The 25,987-nt window shown below is 38.2% G+C and overlaps 1 protein-coding gene across 1 annotated transcript in view; it reads left to right on the top strand.

Annotated features, from left to right (window-relative positions):
* The window catches only part of PLPPR4 (phospholipid phosphatase related 4), a 55,148-nt gene extending 32,774 nt beyond the window's left edge, over window positions 1-22,374 (top strand). Inside the window, exons 3-7 of the mRNA XM_070786054.1 lie at window positions 6,571-6,700; window positions 8,827-9,022; window positions 10,783-10,840; window positions 11,568-11,741; window positions 18,507-22,374. Coding sequence (XP_070642155.1) covers window positions 6,571-6,700; window positions 8,827-9,022; window positions 10,783-10,840; window positions 11,568-11,741; window positions 18,507-19,835 — 1,887 coding nt within the window. The 3' untranslated portion in view covers window positions 19,836-22,374. The remainder of the gene's footprint in view (window positions 1-6,570; window positions 6,701-8,826; window positions 9,023-10,782; window positions 10,841-11,567; window positions 11,742-18,506) is intronic.
* Window positions 22,375-25,987: the final 3,613 nt, after the last annotated feature.

Genomic DNA, 25,987 nt, shown 5'->3' with positions numbered 1-25,987 from the left:
ATAAATGTATTAATAAATAACACAAACATAGTCTTTATAGCATCTCTTTGGCCCCCAAAACCTACCTAAAAGGACAAGAATCATGTTTCAGGGTTAATAATATTTATTTCTAACAGCAGGAACTCTTTACTTTTATGATGCTAATGAATGTCAGAGGAAGTGGTCATTAAATAAAAAGTTGTATTTGAATGGAGTTTTTATAGGATCCCCTAAAGAACTGGTCTCTTCTGGTTCATTATATGGCAGTTTTAGAAAAGTCTCTGCATTGACCTTTTGTATACCCTTGGATTTGTTTCTTTTTTAATTTCCTCACATTAAACAACAGCATTCTATTTACACTATAAATTACATGAAATATTATCAGAAGATAAAACTGAAATTTAATTTTTCCTAGAACTTCATCATACTTAAAAGATGAATTTTGAGACCTTTTTGTCTCAAAACACTTTGTAAGTTTTAAGAAATGAGTTATCTGAACTTCAGTAACTCCAGGATGATTGGAACTGTTAATGATGTACTTGGAAGTAGCTGAGACTCTGACTAAAAGCATATTTAACATGCAATATTGTTCAGAGTGGGCTGCTTTGGTGGCTCAGACGGTAAAGCGTCTGCCTGCAATGCGGGAGACCCAGGTTTGATCCCTGGGTTGAGAAGATCCCCTGGAGAAGGAAATGGCAACCCACTCCAATACTCTTACCAGGAAAATCCCATGGACAAGGAACCTGGTAGGCTACAGTCTGTGGAGTCACAAAATCAGACATGACTGAATGACTTCACTTTCGCTATTGTTCAGAGTAACAGTATTTTCTGGTCATTTCTCTAATGACTTACCAAAAAATCTATTATCATCCAGTTATTTGACAAAAGCAAAAAGTATACATGTTTTAAATCTAGTAGACCAGAAAGCATTTCTCCTAATTGGAATATAATGCAAAAATTTATTGTAATTAATATATTTGAAGTACAATTGTAAAATACAAATGCTTGTGACTCTACTGAAGAGACTATGATGACATTTCATCAGTTACATAATTTCTTCTTTATATACCCAGACGTCTTTCTTCCCTGGGTCTTAGACTAAGTGGCTAGGAGAACACATCTAATTGTGGCTTTTCCTGCCAGCATCATTTATTTCACACTGATCCCTTTGCTGACACTGTTACAGGTCCTGTCAATGACCTTGGCCTCATTATTGTGTTCCTGCTTTTCTGACTCCCTCATTTCCAGTAATAAATTCTCGAAATGCAATTAAGGATGCTTTCTGGGAGATTCTGAGTCAACACTTTCTTTCTTGAGCCTTGAGAAGTGAAAGGACAAGTTTGCTCTGACTACCTCTACCAAGCTGACCTGGGGAACCCAGTGCCAACTCCTTCGGCAAAGACTGCCTGAATTCCCAGGTTGCCCCTGGGCCTCCTCCATAAGCTGTTGCGTGCCTCTTTATGGGAGGAGAGGCAAACTAGGGAAATATTTACACTGCTAGGTCCCTGATCTTCCCCTTATCATTCAGGATATTCCAAGATGTCAGTGATTCTTTTCTTCCACACTTCCTTCATGGATTTTGAGTAAACAACTTGATGGTAAAACTAATCTTGACTTTATGGACATCAAATAACTGTCTTTTACATCTTACTCTCTAAACATATATCTTCTCTAAATTTCTAATTTCATTTTCCCTTGTTTTAAAGCCTTTTCCCAAAACATTGGTTTTTATTGTGTCTGTATGTCACTATAGTCGTAAAATAGGGGTCACCAACCCCAGGGCCATGGACCAGTACCAATCCATGGCCCGTTAGGAACCAAGCGAAGCTTCATCTGTATTTACAGCTACTCCCCATCACTCACATTACCCCCTGAGCTTCACCTCCTGGCAGATCATTGGTAACATTAGGTTCTCGTAGGAGTATGGACCCTACTGTGAACAGTGCATATGAGGGATCTAGGTTGCTCGCTTCTTATGAGAATCTAATGCCTGATGATCTGAGGTGGAGCTGAGGTGGTGAGGCAAGCTGGGTGGTAGTGGCTACTACTGTCTCTCATCACCCCCAAACCTAGTTGCAGGAAAACAAGCTCAGGGCCCCCACGTATTCTACATTATGGTGAGGTATATAGTGATTTCATTATATACCACAGTGTAACAATAAAGGAAATAAAGTGCACAATAAATGTAGTGTGCTTGAATCCTCTTGGAACCATCCCTCCCCCCATCTGTGGAAAAAGTGTCTTCCACAAAACCAGTCTGTGGTGCCAAGAAGGTTGGGGACTGCTATACCAGAGCCATGATTCTGTCTCTAAACTTACTACATATGTTACTGCTCCAACTTCTTTCCCTACTCTTCCTGAAAGTGAAAATAACAGACTCTAATTCCCTACGTTCAAGGATGCCATTTTCTTTTTTTTTTCTTTTTTGGCAGTATTAATCTGTTCCAAAATGGAATGGTGGGGGAGCCAGAGAGGCAGGATGAATTCTCCTTTGAAAATCACTTTCATAGTCCATTGGTGTAAGCAGAGGTGCTTCTTATTTTCACCCATTCATATGAAGAGAAGGCAAAGCAAAACAAAAGACCACACATGGGTAGTATTCTTTAAAAGGAAGTTTATATTCTTTACAAAAGGAAGATCAACTGATATTTTTATACAGGCATTTACATATAACTCATGTGATGTTTGCTTCTCAGGTTTAAAATTTTTTTTAATTTCTTTAGTTATTTTTGGCTGTGCTTGGTCTTTGTTGCTGTGTGCTGGCTTTCTTTAGTTGGAGCAAGCAAGCGGGGGGCTACTCTTCATTGTGGTATGCGGGCTTCTCCTTATGGTGGCTTCTCTTATTGCAGAGCACAGGCTCTAGAGTGCACGAACTTCAGTAGTTGTGGGACATGGGCTTAGTTGCTTCATGGCATATGGGATCTTCCCAGACCAGGGATCAAACCAGTGTCCCCTGAATTGCAAGGTGGACTCATAACCACTGGACCAAGGAAGCCCCTCAGATTTTTTTTTGATGCTGTGAAAGATATTTTAAAAATTACCTGCCTTTGTATTGTTACGCAAGAAATTGTAAAACTTCTTTTGTGTCTGTGAAATGTATATTCTTATTTTTTGAAACTGTCTTTAAATTTTCATCTTTAACATTAACTTTTAACTTACTTTTAAGTGATAATTAAACAAGCATTTTGTTTAGTCCTTTGGAGATTCTCAAGGAAAATAGCACAGAATATTAAGGCTTTTCATAAATCTTTCTGAAATCTATATGAATAGAAAACATGTGTATGTTCTCTTCCCTGGAAGTAAAGGGATTAAAGAGTAAGCATATCCAGTTTTATAGAAGAATTGTATTGAAATTTATTATTGTTTCTGGGAGGTAACCTTAGCTTTAGGAGAGTATATACTCTCCTTTAAGTGGCTTTTCCAAGGGCAGTGTCCGTATAATAATAAGCAATGTATTTCCTCTCTGCATCTCCCCTGAAACAGTCACTTTAGAATCTCTTTCAAAAACCTGTCCATGATATCTGACATGCACAAAATGGTATTGTTTCTTTTCAGGATTGTATACGGCATAAACAGAATATTGTGAGAAGATACTTGTCATATACTGTTTTCTATTTCCAAATGACAACGGCAACAAATAATTCTGTTGTCAACACCTAATCCTTGAAACCATATTGCATCACAACAGCATGTCATTCAGAATGGGGAGACAAGCAGGCATATTTGAAAATACATCAGGAAACATCTATCCTTTCCCTGAGGAGAATTCTATCTTTAAAGCAAATTAAATCATTTTGAAAATGCATACAGTGACATGTAGGTCAAGGTTAAATGAATAGTAGTGTGAAGAGAAAATTAATGTGCTCCTTCGAGAGTGGGAGAGTTGGATGATGTCAAAATACTGACAAGAAACCTCCATCCATAATCAAACCAGGATGTGAAAGCACTCTCCTGACATATGAGTTTTGAGCTTATTAAGCAAATAAATGAAAACTCTTGAAATTTCAAGGTCACTTGAGATAATGACTGCTGTGTTATATGACAAGAAGCATTTCCCTAATGACACTAAACAAATAAATTCTTGCATACTTTAGCATTCAAGGATAATATGTGAATCACTATTTACATGTATAATTAAAAAGAAACAAAATTATTCACAGAATTATTATTAAAGAAATGAAAATGAAATGAGCCTCTCAATGCATTTCAGGACACATTTCAGAAATGAGTGGTTAATTTTCTTGAAATGATGAATTTGGGATAATTATGATATTATTCTACTTGCATGGTGCAACATGTCACATCTATCTGTGCAGAATATTATAGAATCTTTTGTGTTTCTATGTCTAACTTGAAGTGATAATGTAGTATGGTATTTTTCAAAAAGTATAATTAACTTAGTATTCAATGATTTGAAAAAAAATTCCTTCTGATTATTTATATAGTTATCCATAAAGGAGTTTATCAGTGTATACCACAAGATTTTCACGCTTGTAAGGTTATTGGTAGAATTTTATTAAGAAAATTGTTTTTATACACATAAAGGTTCCTTATAATTGTACATACACCATATGGAACTAAATAGATCAGACAGAACATTTGAAGCATAAGGTCATAGATTTAGTCATGAGTTTTAAAAATCATAAATTTAAGTACTTTATAAAATAAATGTTAAGTAGGTGTTGAGAACTGGGAACTATTCCTTGGAAAATATATTTCAGTTCCCAATCACGGTGATAATCTTTAAAGTGACATGATCACTTATACCTAAGGGACTGCCTGTTCCCAGTTTCTCACTTCCACATTTTTAGCCATACTGATTCTAATTTCACAATAATCTCTGAGGCACAGTAACCCCCAATATTTGATTTTTTGCATTTAAAAAGCCACATTATTTCAAGTCTTACTTTTCTTAATAACTACCAGCCCAAATGCCCAAGGTAATTAGCCAATGAGAATCCCACAGTGAAGGTAACAAAAGCAAACCCTGCAATGTGGGGCACTGTGCTAGATAGTGAGAATAAAAGGTAAAACAAAAAGATGATTTCCCCGCAGAGGGTCACAGTCAAGTGAGAAATAATCCAGCTATGCTAGAGGGAAGGACAAGATACTAAGGGAGCCACACAGAAGGGGCATACTTCAGTTTAGGATATAGTAAGGGATTTCAAGGGAAAGTTCTTGACGGAAATGATGCCTAATGTATTGAGTTTGTCACTGATGTCCTGTGTCTTAGAATCCGACAGCAAGTGTGCTGTTCCTTATCATAAGTATGGTCCTCTGTTTACTGAAAACACATTTTCTAAATATTTCATTCTTAAGACGTATTACTCACTGGTAGTGGTAGTTGGTATAGTTGCTAAGATGTGTCTGATTCTTGGGCCCCATGGATTATAGCCCACCAGACTCCTTTGTCCATGGGATTTCCCAGGCAACTGGAGTGGGTTGCCATTTCCTTCTCCAGGGGACCTTCCCTACCCAGGGATTGAACCCATGTCTCCTACATTGTAGGCAGTCTCCTGCATTGCAGGAGTATTTTTTACTGCCGAACCACTATTACTCAACATTACTCAGTATGAATGGATAACTCTTCAGAAATCAACCACATCAAATTCTATTTCAGTTGTCCTGGAGCATTTTCATCCAAATGTTACTGCTTACCTAGATAGATTCTCTTATAATCTACATTCTCCAATAGGATAGTTACTAGCCACATGTGACTATTTCATTTTAAATCTGATTGATTTACATTTTAAATAATTAACTAAGTACAATAAAATGAAATTAAAACTTCAGCTCCTCGATTGCAGTAGCAAAAAAATTTCAAGTGCTCAATAGCCAACAGTGCTATTTCAAGTGCTCAATAGTGGCTGCCATATTGGACAAAGCAGAAAATACGTCCATCATCACAGAAAATTTTAGCAGATAGCTCTGCTTTAGATTGAACCTTTCTACTTTCATGTCTGCTTTACATGGGTGATCCTTCTGCCCAATTCCAAACTTTATTGAAATAATATGCTAATAAAATATTCCTGATTCTAACTCTGGTACTTATTTTATTCTCTCCTTGGGCATCTTGTTTTCATAGTTTTAAGGATAAAATGTTAAGATTCTAGGCGTCAGATCAGAATCAGTCACCATGTGATTAATCAGCTAAGTAACACTGGGTATTGTTGGGCATAGGGCCGAAGTCTGCAACCACATTGCAATGCCAGGATGCTATCACAATTTTGACCAGTATGTAGGAGCACAGAAGATCCAACTACACTAGTTACAATTCCCTGATTACTTCTCACTCCTGCAAATTCTCAGGAGAAATCCTCCCATCTCTAAAGTGCCTACAAAAGGTACATCTTTACTTAATTTAATTGATGGCATGTTAAGAGATAACTTCCCCTGCAGGAGGGCATGGCAACTCACTCCAGTATTCTTGCCTGGAAAATCCCATGGACAGAGGAGCCTGGCGGCTACAGTACATGGGGTCTCAAAGGAGTCAGACATGACTGAGCAACTGAGCATACATATGTAAGAGATAACTTATATAATTCATCTGCACCCGTTGAATCCATTTTGAATACCCTCTTGTCTTCACAGATTATGGTAGGGGAAGGAATCCTCTACTGTTGCCTGTCCAAAAGAAGGAATGGGGTTGGCCTGGAGCCCAACATTAACGCTGGAGGCTGCAACTTCAACTCGTTCCTTAGAAGAGCTGTCAGATTCGTTGGTGGGTGTGGGAAACCACAAAGAAAGAAAATGTTTTTCAAATAGAAATGTTATATTTAATTACAGATATTATCTTTAAAGCTGTAATTTAGATGTATAGTGTCAGGTACATGATGAATTTTACATTATACGAAAAAAAAAAACTGTTAAAAACACCCTAATTTAAGTTTTGTATCCACAATGTGTTATAGTTAAGGTCCTTGTTTTGAGAGCCAGTACGCCATGCATTTCAGTTTATTTTTGTCTTAGCTCTGGTAGAATCATGAATTTACTTTAAAATGGTTTCTTGGATCTGGGTTCATTTTTTAAAATGGAGAGTAAATATCAGCAGACCAATATAAATGGATAACCCTTCAGAAATTACTTTAGCCACATCAGTGATTCCATTTCAATTGTCCTGCGGTGTTTTCATCCAGAAGTTACCATCCATGGAAATGTCACCATGCAGCACAGCATCAAGGCTATTTTTCCTTGGTTATATCATCTAACTCTGCCTCCTATTTTTATGAGACCTACAGAATATCCATAGGCCTGTATCAGAGTCAAATGAGCATCTAAACCTTCATCTCTCTGATTAGCATGTGACTATCTTAATATTATTTGAGTCACAGACCTTTCTTTTTAACTGAATTGAAAAGTCAAGCCACAGTACATCACACCACTGTGAATGTTTTAATTCATTCCCAGTAAATCAGCAAAAAGTTATTTTCACCTGTAACCTCTCAGTTCAAAGAGGTAGCTTCATTTAATACCTAATAGAAAATTAAGTACCATCATCTCTTCCACTGGAGAAAAAAAAAAATCTGGTCTAAATCATGCCCTAGACTCTGCCCCACTAAGAAAGGCACATTTTTGCTCCACAAAGACTGTACGGCAAGAATAATCCCCTTACCAGGATCATGAACTAAGACCAAGAAGTAAAACTTTAGGACATCTAGCTGATCTCAGAGGAAGTTTTCCTAATGTAACACAATGCCGTGGCAAAGGGGCACGTAACCTCTCTGAAAAACCTCACGACTATGAGGATGCTCCATCTTATCCTGGAGAGCCCAGTCCCAGAGTCAACCACGCCCATGCCCTGGGGGCCTAGAGATAGGTAGGTTTCCTCACTTACTCATACCCCTCCCCAAGATCTTACATGCTGCTAGGAATCAGAATATAGAAATAAAGGTCCAAGGTCACGAATCTGAGGTGAATAAGTGGAGAAAGAACTGGGAGAGCGGTTGTTAGGTGACAACAGGCAGAGAAGGAAAACGCAAAAGGGGCCAGGCCAGAAGGAGAACACTGTCGGGTTACCTGGCTGCCTGTCACAGTGATTTCTATGAGCAAATTGTGAATCAGAATCTCAAGTCAGAATGACTCCAGGGTGTAGAGGGAGCAGGTAGGCTAGACTCCCAAGGATAAGACCAGGCAAGGAACTTGAAGCAAGAATGGAGTTCGAATGTACAAGCCTGCATCAGGGTTTGTCAGTTTATGATTTCAAACTGGTCCCAGAAGAGAAAAGAAAGAACTTAATCAAAAGATTTAAGAATGCCATTTCTGTATTCCAAAATGAAGGAAGCCTCCCACAGCCTGGTACTTGTATGATTATTTTTTTCACCATAGGGCTGGCTTGCTGTCTTCTCTGTTTTAATTAGCATTCCTGGTATGCTAGTCATCTGTACGTAGTCATACCGGGAACCAATCCAGTAGGGTTTGCCTACTGTGGCTGGGGTGAGGAACTACTGGGGAGAGAGACCTGGGAGTACAATTCTGCTAAGCAGTTTGTAGTGATTTTGAATTTTGCTTCATTCCCCGTATTGAATCCTTTTCAAATCACACAGTTGTCATCTTAACATGTTCCAGGTATTTGTCAAGTGACCTACAGTTAATAATATTAAGAATTGGCCTGATATAACCAAACAGACAAAAATCCTTCAAATGACAACTTTGGAGATACTCATTGCCTTCAGCATCTGTTTGGAAGTTTAGAAATTTTCTTCACTATCTTCCTGAAATAAACTCAGAGAAAATGATCATAGTAGATGTCAAGGTTGTTATGTTACTGTGTAATACGCAAGATTGATGATGGCACCACACTGGCATCAAGTGCTAGCTTGGTAACAGGTTCTTTCCTTTTCCTTATAGGTGTTCATATCTTTGGACTCTGCTCTACAGCTCTTATCACAGACATTATCCAGCTCTCCACAGGCTACCAGGCACCGTACTTTCTGACTGTGTGCAAGCCAAACTACACCTCTCTGAATGTGTCTTGCAAAGAGAATTCCTACATTGTAGAAGACATTTGCTCAGGATCTGACCTTACAGTTATCAACAGCGGCAGGTTAGAAATGGAGATTATGAAAACTTCCATGTTGGTGTTTTTATTGTTCATGAATAGCTTGGGGGTATCATCATAGGCATGCCCTTTTCAATCACAATGACTTGGATTTTATTTTTCTTTTCAATTCAGTGATCTCTTTAGGGATGATACCATAGAAACCCATTGGTGGCTCCTTCCATTTGGTGGCTCCTTCCAACTCCTTCTCTCTCTCCAAATTTCAGCCCCATATTCATTCCACTCAACTTCATATCACCAAACCCCAGTCATGTTCTATAATCTCCTCGATACTAATTATGGGTTTAGAAAGAAAGAAAGTGAAGTCACTCAGTTGTGTCTGACTCTTTGCGACCCCATAGACTGCAGCCTACCAGGCTCCTGCGTCCATGGGATTTTCCAGGCAAGAGTACTGGAGTGGGGTGCCATTGCCTTCTCCGAATTATGGGTTTAGGTTATCACAAATTGGTTTATTTTAGATGTTTATAGTTAGTCACGGCTTATAATCAGTATGTGTCATGCAGTGACTTAAGTAGAAGACTATATATGATATTTCCAGCTCCGTTACATATTTTATTAAAAAAGAAATCATATGAATTTTCCTTTTGGTAGAGTTTTAAAAGAAATAGCATCTACGATTGCATGTGTCTCCTCTGAATAAACCCAGAAAGTCTGTACAGCTCCTGACCTTGCATTTCAGAAAATAAAAACTGAAAAGCTTAAGAAATTACCAAAGCATTAAACTGTTTTCAATCAATAAAAAAAAAGACAGAAGCTTAGATGGCAAGAGAAGTTCAAAAGAAATAAATTACAGAAGGGTGAAGGCAGCAAAAGACTGATATAAGAATTTTATTTTTCATTCAGTCAGTTCCCAAAGATTGATTTAAGAGTCAAAAATAATTTAAATACACTTGAAGAATCAGAACCTGATATTATATAATTATATACATATGGTCCATTCAATTCAATTAATTTTGAACTTACATTTAAGACTTATATTCTATATTCTTTCTCAATTTTTCTACGTTATCTTGTCTGTGTTGAATAGTAATCCATTTTATTGGGTACCAAATAATTAGGAGGTCATTAATAAAACTGAGTTTTCCCCACTTTTTATTCATTAAAAGATCTCTGTTCTCCTTCTGTCTTTCACAGTCCTCTGTTCTACCTCTCGCACCTTGCTTCTTATTTAACTAAACAATATACTTTGCGATTCTTGAGATAATAGTCATTTTAAAGTGGGATAGAGAAACATTTTGCTAAAATTAGATTTTTTTCCCTATGCTTTCTAAACTGTAAAAAACACTTCTAGACCCACTACTGTGAGAATGTAATTATTCTTTTAAATATTTATGTAAATGAAACCATATATTTAGGAGCATAGAGAAAGTTTAAAAGCATTAAAATCTAGGTTTTATAGGCTTTTACTTTAACCTGACATAATTATAACACCAATAAACAGTTATAATGCTTTCCACCCCATTTCTGCTTTCAACCAGCATTCCAATAATGTAAAGAAGTGATCCCTTAGAAAGCTAACACTTTATACTGGAAAGTGTATCACTACCCTTCTTTAATACTAATGGTGATTAACAGTGTTTATTTTATCACTCAGATCTTTCTGCAGAAAATCAAACAGAAATTAAAGTTATTGCTTATTACCTTGCAGCTTTTTAGTTGAACATTTTAACCACTCAGTGTTCTTGAGATAATTGTTAGCAGTGTATCAGAAATAGAAGGCATAATTTGACTTCTTCCTTTGGCAGAAAATCATTCCCTTCTCAACATGCGACCCTTGCTGCCTTTGCAGCTGTGTACGTTTCGGTAAGTAACTGGGTCTTTTTCATCAAACTGTGTCCTAGAGAAAATCAGAGAAATGAGTGTTGTCTCCAAACACCAATTAGATTATATTACAGCTGGGTAATAACAGAAGAGTATAATGGCATAAAAAATAGAATTTAGTATAAACAATATAACAGTAAGATAATTTTTGAAATAGTCATAGTATTCATTTAGCCTTGTATCTCTTTTAATGTGATATTATACTTCATGAGAGAGTACTGTGAAGTACATGAATGTTAAAAACTGTAAAACTGAAAGAATTGCGTTAAGTATATACACACAGCATACACTTTCGTTTCAATCATTATGTAACAGCAAATTCTAAGTAAGTGTAAGTTGATAAATGCTCTGCAATGAATTGTCACTATATCTTATTAATATAATAGTTTATTAGATTTTATGTGAAAAAATGGATTGAAATTAAATGACAAGTAACATGGAGACTAACCAGTTATCTGGCTAATTCTACTGCTTTAATTTTTTTCCAGACTTTTGTGTAATCACATAAGTGGTCTGTTATTTATTTGATGGATTTTGTCAGGCATCTCTTTTTTTTCAGGTACAGAAATTAGCCAGAGCAGGGGGAAAGGAATAGTAAAATTGACATCAAGTGTATCAGAGATTTGAGTTTACCTTTTTGTTTGATTATAATGGAATGGAAAAAATGACCTTTTAAACATACTTACCCTGGTCCTTTCATTTTTTAAAGATGTACTTCAATTCCACACTAACGGATTCCTCTAAGCTTCTGAAACCTCTCTTGGTCTTCACCTTTATCATCTGTGGAATCATCTGTGGGCTAACACGGATAACTCAGTATAAGAATCACCCAGTTGATGTCTACTGTGGCTTTTTAATAGGAGGAGGAATTGCTCTGTACTTGGTAAATAATTTACTATTATTCAACAAAGCACAGTTTAAAAAGGAAAACATGCACAAAATGTCTTGCACTATAATAATTTACTTCCAATGTAGTTTATATCTATGAGAAAATCCCTGGCTCCTTCTCCATTCTAAGCCAAAACATATATTCTACTTTCAGTAAAATCATTTATTAAACTCATACATTGGGCCAGAAAAGGTGATTTTAGAAAGATTATCACATTTTCCCTTATCACTCTCCCACAAAAAAAAAAGTCAAGGACTGCTATTACTAGTATAATTTTATAGATGAGGAAAGTAAGTTAAAGAGAGTAGAAGTATAATGGAAAAATTATATACTTTGCCCAATAACACAAATGTGGCACCTGGACATAACTGTAATCCAGCTAATATTTAATTCTTTGTGTGTGTTTGTGCTCAGTCATGTCTGACTCTTTGCAACCCAGTGAACTATAGCCTGCTAGGCTCCTCTGTCCATGGGATTTCTTAGGCAAGAATACTGGCTTGAGTTGCCATTTCCTTCTCCAGGGTATCTTCCCAACCCAGGAATTGAACCCATGTCTCTTGCCACCTGTATTGGCAGGTGGATTCTTTACCACTGTGCCACCTGAGAAGTCCCACTGAATTCTTTAGCAACCTTCATTTCCAAACCTGATCTTCCTTTAAGGGAAATATCTTCAGCATAAGGGAACTGAAATTGTCCATTTCATTCATGCATTCATTACCTTAACATTTATTCAAAATCTGATCTGTGCCAGGTACTATACTGAGCATCACAGCACTGATAAATAAGATTTATCATTTATGAGTTTATAGTGCAAAGATTAAGAAAAGTATAAATGGTTACAATATGTTAAATGACAAAACAGGGTATAAACAAAGTACTTTGAGGATAGCAAACTGCCTAAGGAAGCTAAGGAAGGCTTCACAGAGTTATACTCATGTTTTTAAAACATGAGAGTTTCTTAGGGTTAAGAAAGGAAGAGGGCATTCAAGCTGAAGAAACTACATATGAAAAAAGATGGACATATGAATGATCAAGTCTTTGTGGAGGGTGAGGGAACAGAAGGAATGAGAGATAATGGCCACGTTTCTAGTTTGGAAGACCAGCAGATGGTGACTTCATGAGCTGACTGAATGGATTTGTACAAGCTGAATTTAAAGATCAATAGGAAGTTGAATAGTTGGGTCTGGAACTTAAAGGAGCAATGACTGGTGGAAGATAGATTTGGAAATCACGAACATTATAGGTGGAAATACCATTATAGTTATGGGAATATATAAAATTGCCAGGTCCTAAGAATTAAAGTCTGACAGTGTTTCTACTGTTTCCCCATCTGTTTCCCATGAAGTGATGGGACCAGATGCCATGATCTTAGTTTTCTGAATGTTGAGCTTTAACCCAACTCTTTCACTCTCCTCTTTCACTTTCATCAAGAGGCTTTTGAGTTCCTCTTCACTTTCTGCCATAAGGGTGGTGTCATCTGCATATCTGAGGTTATTGATATTTCTCCAGGCAATCTTGATTCCAGCTTGTGGTTCTTCCAGCCCAGCGTTTCTCATGATGTACTCTGCATAGAAGTTAAATAAGCAGGGTGACAATATATAGCCTTGACATACTCCTTTCCCAATTTGGAACCAGTCTGTTGTTCCATGTCCAGTTCTAACTGTTGCTTCCTGACCTGCATATAGGTTTCTCAAGAAGCAGGTCAGGTGGTCTGGTATTCCCATCTATTGAAGAATTTTCCACAGTTTATTGTGATCCACATAGTCAAAGGCTTTGGCATAGTCAAGAAAGCAAAAATAGATGTTTTTCTGGAACTTTCTTGCTTTTTCCATGATCCAGCAGATGTTGGCAAATTGATCTCTGGTTCCTCTGCCTTTTCTAAAACCAGCTTGAACATCTGGAAGTTCACAGTTCACATATTACTGAAGCCTGGCTTGGAGAATTTTGAGCATTATTTTACTAGCGTGTGAGATGAGTGCATTTGTGTGGTGGTTTGAGCATTCTTTGGCATTGTCTTTCTTTGGAATGAAAACTGACCTTTTCCAGTCCTGTGGCCACTGCTGAGTCTTCCAAATTTCCAAACTAAGAGCATGGCATCTGGTCCCATCGCTTCATGGGAAATAGATGGGGAAACAGTGGTTGACTTTATTATTTTGGGCTCCAAAATCACTGCAGATAGTGATTACAGCCATGAAATTAAAAGATGCTTACTCCTTGGAAGGAAAGTTATGATCAACCTAGATAGCACATTCAAAAGCAGAGACATTACTTTGCCAACAAAGGTCCATCTAGTCAAGGCTATGGTTTTTCCAGTGGTCATGTATGGATGTGACAGTTGGACTATAAAGAAAGCTGAGTGCCGAAGAATTGATGCTTTTGAACTGTGGTGTTGGAAAAGACTCTTGAGAGTCCCTTGGACTGCAAGGAGATCCAACCAGTCCATTCTAAAGGAGATCGGTCCTGGATGTTCATTGGAAGGACTGATGCTGAAGCTGAAACTCCAATACTTTGGCCACCTCATGCGAAGAGTTGACTCATTGGAAAAGACTCTGATGCTGGGAGGGATTGGGGGCAGGAAGAGAAGGGGATGACAGAGGATGAGATGGCTGGATGGCATCACCGACTCGATGGACATGAGTCTGAGCGAACTGCAGGAGTCGGTGATGGACAGGGAGGCCTGGCGTGCTGCGATTCATGGGGTTGCAAAGAGTCAGACACGACTGAGTGACTGAACTGAACTGAACTGAAGAATAAAAGGAGCCAGGAAATCACCAATATGCAAGTAGCATGCAGAGGAAAAGGCCATAATGAAAGAAACTAAGAGGATCTACAGAGAAATAAAAATTAACTGCCTGTTGGAGCAGTTCTAAATCTTGTGATCTTGGAATACTTGTGAAAAGCATTAATAAAAAAAAGCTTATAAAAACAGGAAACATATTAAAGTGAGCAATGATTTATTTTTTTCATTTTTATATACTAGTGGCATAGTCAGGACTGTCACTTCAGATCTCATACTTCCTACTCATACTTTCTTCAGTGAAGGAGAAAGCCATCGAATGAAAATGTGTGCCAGGAACTGTGCATAAGCCTGGGTTGTCCTGGGAGTGTTCTTTGGCAACAAGTGTTAGAGAATAAGACTGAGAACTGTCACTCTCCAGTTCATGCATTGTCTGTATATGTCTGATTTTCATGGTGTCTTAGAGTCCCAAGGGTTTGGGCTCGAATCTCAGTTCTTCTGCTATTTGGCCGATTTTGTAGCCATTCAGAAGCCTGATTCTTCATCTATAAAATGAGGATAATAACTATTTGCCTCATATCATAACAAGGACTCAAACAACTATATTTATTAAGCCGAGTTCTGGGCACTGAATTCTGAACAATGTAGGTAGAGGTTATAGCTGTGAAAAGAAGAGAAGTGAAAGATACACCCATCCGAATGCAGAGTTCCAAAGAAGAGCAAGGAGAGATAAGAAAGCCTTCCTCAGTGATTGATGCAAAGAAATAGAGGAAAACAACAGAATGGGAAAGACTAGAGATCTCTTCAAGAAAATTAGAGATACCAAGGGAATGTTTCATGCAAAGATGGGCTCCATAAAGGACAGAAATGGTATGGACCTAACAAGCAGAAGATATTAAGAAGAGGTAGCAAGAATACACAGAAAAACTGTACAAAAAAGATCTTTACGACCCATATAATCACAGTGGTGTGATCACTCACCTAGAGCCAGACATCCTGGAATGTGAAGTCAAGTGGGCTTTAGGAAGCATCACTATGAACAAAGCTAGTGGAGGTGATGGAATTCCAGTTGAGCTACTTCAAATCCTAAAAGATGATGGTGTAAAAGTGCTACACTCAATATGCCAGCAAATTTGGAAAACTCAGCAGTGGCCACAGGACTGGAAAAGGTCAGTTTTCATCCCAATCCCAAAAAAAGGGAAAGGGAAGTCGCTCAGTCATGTCCGACTCTTCGCGACCCCATGGACTGCAGCCTACCAGGCTCCTCCGTCCATGGGATTTTCCAGGCAAGAGTACTGGAGTGGGGTGCCATCGCCTTCTCCAAATCCCAAAGAAAGGCAATGCAAAATAATGCTCAAACTACTGCACTCATCTCACATGCTAGTAAAGTAATGCTCAAAATTCTCCAAGCCAGGCTTCAGTAATATGTGAACTGTGAACTTCCAGGTGTTCAAGCTGGTTTTAGAAAAGGCAGAGGAACCAGAGATCAATTTGCCAACATCTGCTGGATCATGGAAAAAGCAAGAGAGTTTCAGAAAAACATCTATTCTGCTTTATTGACTATGCCAAAGCCTTTGACTGTGTGGATCACAATAAACTGTGAAAAATTCTTCAAGAGATGGGAATACCAGACCACCTGACCTGCTTCTTGAGAAACCTATATGCAGGTCAGGAAGCAACAGTTAGAACTGGACATGGAACAACAGACTGGTTCCAAATTGAGAAAGGAGTATGTTAAGGCTATGTATTGTCACCCTGCTTATTTAACTTCTATGCAGAGTACCTCATGAGAAACGCTGGGCTGGAAGAACCACAGGCTGGAATCAAGATTGCCTGGAGAAATATCAATAACCTCAGATATGCAGATGACACCACCCTTATGGCAGAAAACGAAGAAGACCTAAAGAGCTTCTTGATGAAAGTGAAAGAGGAAAGTGAAAAAGTTGGCTTAAAACTCAACATTCAGAAAACTAAGATCATGGCATCCGGTCCCATCACTTCATGGGAAATAGATGGGGAAACAGTGGAAACAATGGCAGACTTTATTTTGGGGGGCTCCAAAATCTGATCTGATCTGAAAATTACTTCAGATGGTGACTGCAGCCATGAAAATAAAGACACTTGCTCCTTGGAAGAAAAGTTATGACCAACCTAGACAGCATATTAAAAAGCAGAGACATTACTTTGCTAACAAAGGTCCGTCTAGTCAAGGCTATAGTTTATCCAGTAGTCATGTATGGATGTGAGAATAGGTCTATAAAGAAAGCTGAGCGCTGAAGAATTGATGCTTTTGAACTGTGTTGTTGGAGAAGACTCTTGAGAGTCCCTTGATCAGCAAGGAGATCCAACCAGTCCATCCTAAAGGAAATCAGTCCTGAGTGTTCATTGGAAGGACTGATGCTGAAGCTGAAACTTCAATACTTTGGCCACCTGATGGGAAAAACTGACTCATTAGAGAAGACCCTGATGGTGGAAAAGATTGAAGGCAGGAGGAGAAGGGGACAACAGAGGATGAGATGGTTGGATGGCATCACTGACTCATTGGACATGAGTTTGAGTAAACTCTGGGAGTTGGTGATGGACACGGTAGCCTGGCATGCTGCAGTCCATAGGGTCGCTAAGAGTCAGACACGACTGAGCAACTGAACTGAACTGAACTGATGTACAGTCTGGTGGAAGATGGTCCTAGATGTATGAATTTAAATACAATTATTAATGGAACATGAGGTAGAGATTGTTTACCCTGAAAACTTTTGTAGTAAGAACATAGGTATTGTTTAGAAGAAGATTTTAGCCAGGAATTGAAATACTTGGAGAGGGAGAAGCCTGACTTTATTCTGTTCCTGTTTACACTCTGCCTTGAAATTATTAACTTATCCATTTTAAGCCTATGCCCTTGTTCATTGTTAGGCACTCTACAAAATATCACATCTGTGGAATTCCTTTGGTTTGGTCTGAAAATTAGACAGTGGCTCCCTTCTGTTGAGCTTAACACACAAATAGTTATCTGCTTCTTGCTCTTATCTCTAAACTAAGCATCTCAAAAACTGAAAATTCAGCCGGTATTAGATCTTCTGCATGTCAAAAGGTTAAAAAATTCTGAATCTGATCTTTAGCCTTTATCAGATTTTTATCCCCAAAATCTAAAAAAAAAAAAAAAAAAATTGATCACCTGAGTGTGAAGACAAGATTAAATAAAATTCAGCTTAAGTTTAGTGTAATAATACTGAGCTTATCAAATATAACTTTCAAAATTTAAGATCAGGTTTTAGGTGGAAAAAACTTAGAACCCAATATAGGGACAGTTTCTGCCCTCTTTTCCCAGAACATTCTGTAAAATGCTGCACACATAGTGCTGAGCTCCATGTCAGCTGCGAGGATGTGTGCCTCTGACCTCAATACAAAACCTATGTCATATTTTATGAATGATTTGTTGTTCTGCATTTCCACATGCAGGTATGATTGAATGGTATGATTTCAATCGTACCATCATGAGGTATGACTGAAAATGGAAGGTAAAGTACATCAGTTAAGCCATCTGAGGTGTCACTCAACAAGCAGTTCATAAATCCAGGAAAATGAATTGCTTTGAAAAAACAGAAGATGGTTGATTCACGTTGTTGCATGGCAGACACCAACACAACATTGTAAAGCAATTTCCATCTAATTGAAAAATAAATTTCAAAAAGAAAAACAGAAGAATGCCCTTATTTCTCTCATTGTCTGACTTCTCTTCTCAATACAGAGGATAAGATTGTCCAAAACATCTGGTGGGATGGAGAAAGGAGAGAAAACCCAACTAATAATGAAAAATAATGGGCTTTATAGTTCTGAAGAGTTAGTTCAGCGGCTGATGATATAACTTACAACTATTTCCTGAGTAACTGTACTTTTAGTTTTGGTTGTTTGTGTCAGTGGGGTATAGCAAACACATCTTAATGTGCGTCACTACATCCTCCAATGCAAACTCTCAGTAACCATGTCATCTGGTGCCTGATATTTATTGTTTCTCCCAACACTAGGGTCTGTATGCTGTGGGGAATTTTCTGCCTAGCGAAGAGAGTGTGTTTCAGCACAGAGAAGCCCTCAGGTCTCTGACAGACCTCAATCAAGACCCCAGCCGAGTTTTAGCTGCTAAAAATGGTAGCAGCACTGACGGAATTGCTCACACTGAAGGCATTCTGAACCGAAACCATAGAGATGCTAGCTCCTTGACCAACCTCAAAAGGGCAAATGCAGATGTAGAAATCATCACTCCACGGAGCCCCATGGGGAAGGAGAACATGGTTACCTTCAGCAATACCTTGCCTAGAGCCAACACCCCATCCGTGGAAGACCCTGTGAGAAGAAACGCCAGCATTCATGCCTCGATGGATTCTGCTAGATCCAAGCAGCTCCTCACCCAGTGGAAGAACAAGAATGAAAGCCGCAAGCTGTCTCTGCAGGTTATAGAGACCGAGCCGGGACAGTCACCACCCAGATCCATTGAAATGAGATCAAGCTCGGAGCCGTCCAGGGTGGGGGTCAATGGAGACCACCACGCTCCCAGCAGCAATCAGTATCTCAAGATCCAGCCTGGCACCGTCCCTGGGTGTAACAATAGCATGCCTGGGGGACCAAGAGTGTCCATTCAATCCCGCCCCGGGTCCTCACAGTTAGTACACATCCCTGAAGAGACGCAGGAAAACATAAGCACCTCCCCCAAAAGCAGCTCTGCTCGGGCCAAGTGGCTGAAAGCTGCGGAGAAGACTGTGGCTTGTAATAGAAGCAACAGCCAGCCTCGCATCATGCAAGTCATAGCCATGTCCAAGCAGCAGGGTGTCCTCCAAAGCAGCCCCAAGAACACTGAAGGCAGCACAGTCTCCTGCACCGGCTCCATCCGATACAAAACCCTGACAGACCACGAACCCAGTGGGATCGTGAGGGTTGAGGCCCACCCGGAGAACAACAGGCCCATCATACAGATCCCGTCCACCGAAGGCGAAGGCAGTGGCTCCTGGAAATGGAAAGCCCCTGAAAAGGGCAGCCTTCGCCAAACGTACGAGCTCAACGATCTCAACAGGGACTCAGAAAGCTGTGAGTCCCTGAAAGACAGTTTTGGTTCCGGAGATCGAAAGAGAAGCAACATTGACAACAGTGAGCATCACCACCACGGAATCACCACCATCCGCGTCACCCCGGTAGAGGGCAGCGAAATCGGTTCAGAGACTCTGTCCGTTTCTTCCTCCCGCGACTCCACCCTGCGGAGAAAGGGCAACATCATTTTAATCCCTGAAAGGAGCAACAGCCCCGAAAACACGAGGAATATCTTCTACAAGGGAACCTCCCCAACACGGGCTTATAAGGATTGAGTGATAGTCATTCAAATCACTTGAGTCACCCCAAGAGACAACGTGTTGATTCTACCAGTGCTCTGTTCCAGCAAATCGGGAACCTTCTCACCAAACTCGAGTATCCACCATCAGCCCGCGATTCACTGACTCTCGAGAACTATTCCACCCAAGCTTGTAGACTTCACATCAAGGGAAGGGAAAAGCACAATGCAAGAACCTAACTCATGCGATAATGTGAAGACTCTTCCTAAGACCTACCTTCAAACGCAAAACGTTTGCAGAGGGCAATATCAAAAGAAAGTGGTTTCCTTCAGTGTATACTATTGTACTTCCTGAATGTGCCAACTTTAGGGTTCTTTCTTTATAATTAGCTGTGGGAATCCAGAACACACGTTTTCCCTGCAGCAGAGGCCATGCAGTATTATATATTCATTTTGCAGAATCTGCACCAAAAGCTCAATATGGGTGGTGCTGATTATTATAGTACATATATGGTGTAAACTCTCAATTTCTATTTAGCTGTGAAATAGTGGTGTGCAATTCCTTGTCAAAGAAATGCTACTGTTATTAAGAAGATGTTGGCTTCTTTGTGTTAGAATAGGACACCCTGCAGCTTCTCTGTAGTGGCTCAGTCACAGTCAAAAAATGAAAAGGTATTGTGCATTTCTTCAAAAGTTTGCTTTCTTCAACAACAAAAATTTATAAGGATATTTTCAGTGAAAGGGAATAACCAGTACTTTTCTGCATAGCTTTTTGCTGTTTACTTTTTATTTCAAGTTACTGCTAATGAAAAATCAGTTTTTAGTGAGTAAATTTGCATAATTTAAAATATTATTTTAGAGTTTTTTGAAATTGATGTGATCATATTTTGCATTTTATGGCTTCTCCTTTATTTATTGACTTAAATTTTTATGTTATAGATACATTCTTTAATGCAGAAATAACAGTTGATATTCCTTGAGCAAAATATACTGCTGTGAATTTATAAACAAGAAATATGAACCAAAACTTGACATTGTGGGTTACACTGCCAGCAGTGTTGATCATATGTTAACCTTAGATGTTTCCAGCCAGCTGGCTTAAACTTCTAACTTAAGTAATCCAAAATTTTCATTTTGTTCCAGATTATTAACATTTTTTGATATCCTGATAACCAGTTAGAGTCACAGTGGTTGGGTTTTGCCATCTTCTCTAAAATATTTTGTTATTTGTATACTAACAGGATGAATCTGAAAAAAAAAAGAAAATTGATAAGTAAAAATATCTCACAGTGTACATTAAGAATGTATTTCTTCAAAATAGATAGGCACAGTTTTTGTGCTCAACTACAAATAACAGTTTTTGCTACCTATCTTGAATGAAGCCTTCAACTTAAATCAATGGAAACCAATATTGTCAATAAGAAGAAAGTAAAAGCAAAACATTTTGAGGTGTTTTTCCAACATAAAACTTTAAGTATGAAGAAATATTTGGTTCTTGTAATTTCGCATTTAACCTTTTTACACCATTTCCTAAGAATTCTGATGTACATCTCATGATTGCCACGGGGACAAAAGGTAACAACAATGCTGGTTAATCTTAGTTCAGTTTTCACTGAGAGCAGAAGTAGTTGTTTAGAGATGAGTAAGTACCACATTCTTAATCAACTTCTGCTGGAAAAGGGCAGAGCTTTCTAGAGTAACCAACCTCCTACGGCATTAGGGATTTAGCTGAAACCATCAGAACTGAAAACTCTGGCAATAAAATACAGATTCAACTATATCCCTTCTGGCAATTTCCTTCTCAGAGAGGGGAGTGGGAGTAAAATGTTGCCTTCCCCACTTCTCACCACCACCACCATTATGACACTCCTACTGGCTTTTGCCAATTATAGAGAGAAAGGTGGATTGGTTTTAGTGCTCTGAAGGAAAAAAAAAAGCTGCAGCATTTCAGGTGCAGTATGATATTTGCTAATCTTTCCTATTTCTTAACAAAAGATTTTAAAGTACTTCTCTAGTCACTGAAGTTTTTTTTTTTTCTTTACATGAATATTGATATATTCTTTTTCTACTCAAAGTGCCAAAGGCTACAGTTTTTAATGACTTAAATTGTACCACATTGTTAAGGAAATATATAATGATGGTCGCTAGAACTCAGACCTCTGCATGTGTATTTGATAACACATCTTTTGTAAACAAAAGATTACAAAGAATTATTTGTTTACATTCCACTGGTACCTTAATTTAAAACAAATGAGACTAACAGGTGGTATCTCTTCTTAGTGTTCTATTTATCTTATTTGCTAATGAGAGCACTTCTTCCTTTGTTAGGCTGTGCTTTATTGATAAAACCAAGTATTGAATAAAGAGAGTTAATTATCTTTTTAAAGTAAATAAAATTATGAAGATATATATGATATATATAAAGTATTGTGTTTAATAAAATGTTATGCAATGTTTTCCAAACTGATAAAGTTTGTAAAGTGCTATAATGTATTTTGTTAAGTACAGATCAGAGCTATTGTGTGAGTATATTGTGCTAACATCATAGAAATAAAGATTAGATTTCTTCATCAAAATTGGAGCATTTTGGTCTTTTACTTCAGAGTATGAATTGATAATACTTTATAGGAAAACAGCTGAAAAAATTAGAATGACCCAGAACTGATTATAATTAGAAGAAAGTATTGCACTAAGAAGGAAAAGCTTCTCAAACTATGACATAATGTTTCCTTATCGTTTAGAATTTTGGTTTTATGCTTATTAAAGAAGTTCTTTTAAATTTATTTAGACCTAGATTTTTCACATATCAATGTTACAGAGTATTGAAAAAGAAAATGGGAAAGAATCATTTGTGTAAGTACCCCTTATACTATGATTGGATAAGTAACCCTGATCCTAATACATTTCTCATGAGGTATCAGGTGAGTGGTTTCTGGGTTATACATGTAAGAAGTTATCATTAAAGCCATATCATTTATGCCTTTTACAGGTCAAGTCTTTACTTGATATCTATGGGTTATTTCATATTCAAATTCAAATTGAATATGGAAATTCATTATTCAGAAAGTAATTTAATTAAAATAATTGAAGGAAATCAAAAGGAATTGAAATGGTTTAATCTAAAAGGGAAATGTGGCCTGGAAAATGGGTAATGGTTTGTTTGTGACTGAGTGTTTAATTTTCTCTGCTTATTAAATGTCTCCTGTCTTTATTCTGTAGAAAGTTTCTACTGTGCTCTAAGATCAAATGCTACAGTTTGAAGGAAATATAGATTTCAGTCATAGTATATGATATTGTAGGCTTCCTTGGTGATTCATGGTAAAGAATCTGCCTGCAATGCGGGAGACCTGGGTTCCATTCCTGGGTTGGGAAGATCCCCTGGAGGAAGGCATGGCAACCCACTTTAGTATTCTTACCTGGAGAATCCCCATGGACAGAGGAACCTGGTGGGCTACAGTCCATGGGGTCGCAAAGAGTTGGACGTGACTGAGCGACTTCACTTTCACTTTTCACTTTCATGCATTGGAGAAGGAAATGGCAACCCATTCCAGTGTTTTTGCCTGGAGAATCCCAGGGACAGAGGAGCCTGGTGGGCTACCATCTATGGGGTCACACAGAGTCAGACATGACTGAAGCGACTTAGCAGCAGCAGCAGAGTGACTAAGCACAGCACATATGATATTACAGATGAGACCCAATAATGGGAGATTCCCAGGGACAATGCTTCCTAATAGTTAAAAAGAAAAAAAAAAAAAAGAAGAAAACAAAATGTCTAGATGAGTCCTCTGATACAGAAATGATTCTCATTTCACTGGCCAAACGATGGTCAATAAAAGTCCCTAACTGCTAGTGTTTATTCACTATCATCAATGAGAAGGAGGGGCAAACTGAGCAAAGCTATAGTTCTGCCGCCAATTCTATTTAACAGACTTATTGAGTGTTCATTTTGTCTCCTTTACTCCTTCTTCATTAAGATTTTCAGTCATAGCCTAAGAGAAAAACCTATCTAAACTCTAGGGTTAGATTTTAAAAATAGTACAGTTGACAAGTAGGTGAGTGAGTTTAAAGAAGAAAAAAAATATGAAATCATATTCATGTATAATCTCCCTTTCTCTCAATCACCTCCTGACACTTTACACCTGGCTACTAACCGGTTCTATTCCTGGGTTGGGAAGATCCCCTGGAGAAGGAAATGGCAACCGTTCAGTATTCTTGACTGGAGAATTCTATGGACAGAGGAGCCTGAAGGGCTACAGTCCATGTGTTTGCAGAGTCGAACATGACTAAGTGACTAACACACACACACAAACACACACACTAACTTATAGAAAGAAAGCTAGATATTCTCTATAAGAGGAATTTCCCCCCCACAAATTCCCTTGTTGTAGTTTGTAACTTCTAGTCTGTGATATCCTTCTGAGAAAAGATATGTGGTTTTCAGTATTAGGTAAACTAATTTCACTCCACCTCCAGCCCAGTCTTTCCCATTCTGCACCTAAACTAAATAATCACAGATATTTCTGGAGGTATGTGTGTTTGTATAAGTCATTCAGTTGTGCCTGACTCTCTGTGACCCCATAGACTGTAGCCCAATAGGCTCTTCTGTCAATGGGATTTCCCAGGCAAGAATACCGGAATGAGTTGCCATTTCCTTCTCCAGGGGATCTTCCCAACCCAGGAATTGAACCCCGGTCTCCTGCATTGCAGGTAGATTCTTTACCATCTTAGCCACCAGAGTATAAAAAGAGGTATTAAAAAAAATAAACTCAAAATAAGTCAAAGACTTAAATGTAAAATGTAAAACTAAAAAATTTTTAGAAAAAAATATAGGAGAAAATCTTTAGGATATAGAACAAAGACTAGCTACTAGTCCCTGGTTAGATATGTGTCTGCAAATATTTTGTTTTCAGTCTGTAGTTATCCATCATCCTTTGAGTAGAGTCTTTCAAAGAGCAAAGTTATTATTTTTGATGAGGTTCAATTTATCTTTTCTCTTTATGGGTTATTTTTTAAAATTCAAATCTAGACTATATAAAAAATCCTCAAAACTCAACAGTAAAAACTTCAATAACAGTAAACAGAAGAGACTAAAAGAGAAAAACAGTAAAATAAAAATGGACAAAGACATGAAGAGACATTTCAAAGAGGCTATATAGATAACAAATAAGCATGTGAATAGATGTTCAAAACTATTAGTCATTTCAGAAATACAAATTAAAATCACAATGAAATATTACTACATACCTATAAAGATGAAATTTAAAAAATTATAATGCCAAACGCTAACAAGAATGTAGACAAACTGCATCACTGACACATTGCTGGTGGGAATATAAAATAGTATAACCTATTTGCAAAACCAAATTTACATTTATATTTCCTACTCTTGGGCATTTATCCACAGAAATAAAAATTTATGTCCACAAGAAATTCATCTCAGTTTTATTAATAATAGCCCCAAACTGAAAATAATCCTGATGTCCTTCCTTGAGTGAGTTGTTAAACAAACTGTTATACAGCCATATCATGGACTACTACTCATCAATAAAAAGAAATGAACTATGATACATGCAACTGAATGAATCTCCAGGGTGCTATGCTGAATGATGGAGAAGGCAATGGCACCCCACTCCAGTACTCTTGCCTGGAAAAATCCCATGGATGGAGGAGCCTGGTAGGCTGCAGTCCATGGGGTCGCGAATAGTCGGATACGACTGAGCGAGTTCACTTTCACCTTTCACTTTCATGCATTGGAGAAGGAAATGGCAACCCACTCAAATGTTCTTGCCTGGAGAATCCCAGGGAAGGGGGCGCCTGGTGGGCTGCCGTCTATGGGGTCACACAGAGTCGGACGTGACTTAGCAGTAGCAGTATGCTGAATGAAAAAACCAAAAGGTTACACCTGTATGATTCCATCTCACACAACACAGATAGGAGCAGTCCATGGCTAGAGAAGTTGTTTTACCATCTTTAATATATGGCTTCCAAAATTGCTCTAGTTGACATGATTTCCCAGAAGGATTGGGGTTAGGAAGGAGGAAGTCAAGGATAAGCAGCTTTGTCTTGAACAAAATGACACTTAAGTTGTATCTGTCATGTATAATCCACCCAGTGGGAGCAAACTGGATTATCCTGTGGCAAAAGATGCCAGAGAATGTAGTCTCTTGGTCAGAGAACTTATTACCAACT

The sequence above is a fragment of the Bos indicus genome, chromosome 3, assembly GCF_029378745.1.
Source record: "Bos indicus isolate NIAB-ARS_2022 breed Sahiwal x Tharparkar chromosome 3, NIAB-ARS_B.indTharparkar_mat_pri_1.0, whole genome shotgun sequence".
NCBI lineage: Eukaryota > Metazoa > Chordata > Mammalia > Artiodactyla > Bovidae > Bos > Bos indicus.
This window is presented reverse-complemented; position numbering and strand designations above follow the sequence as displayed.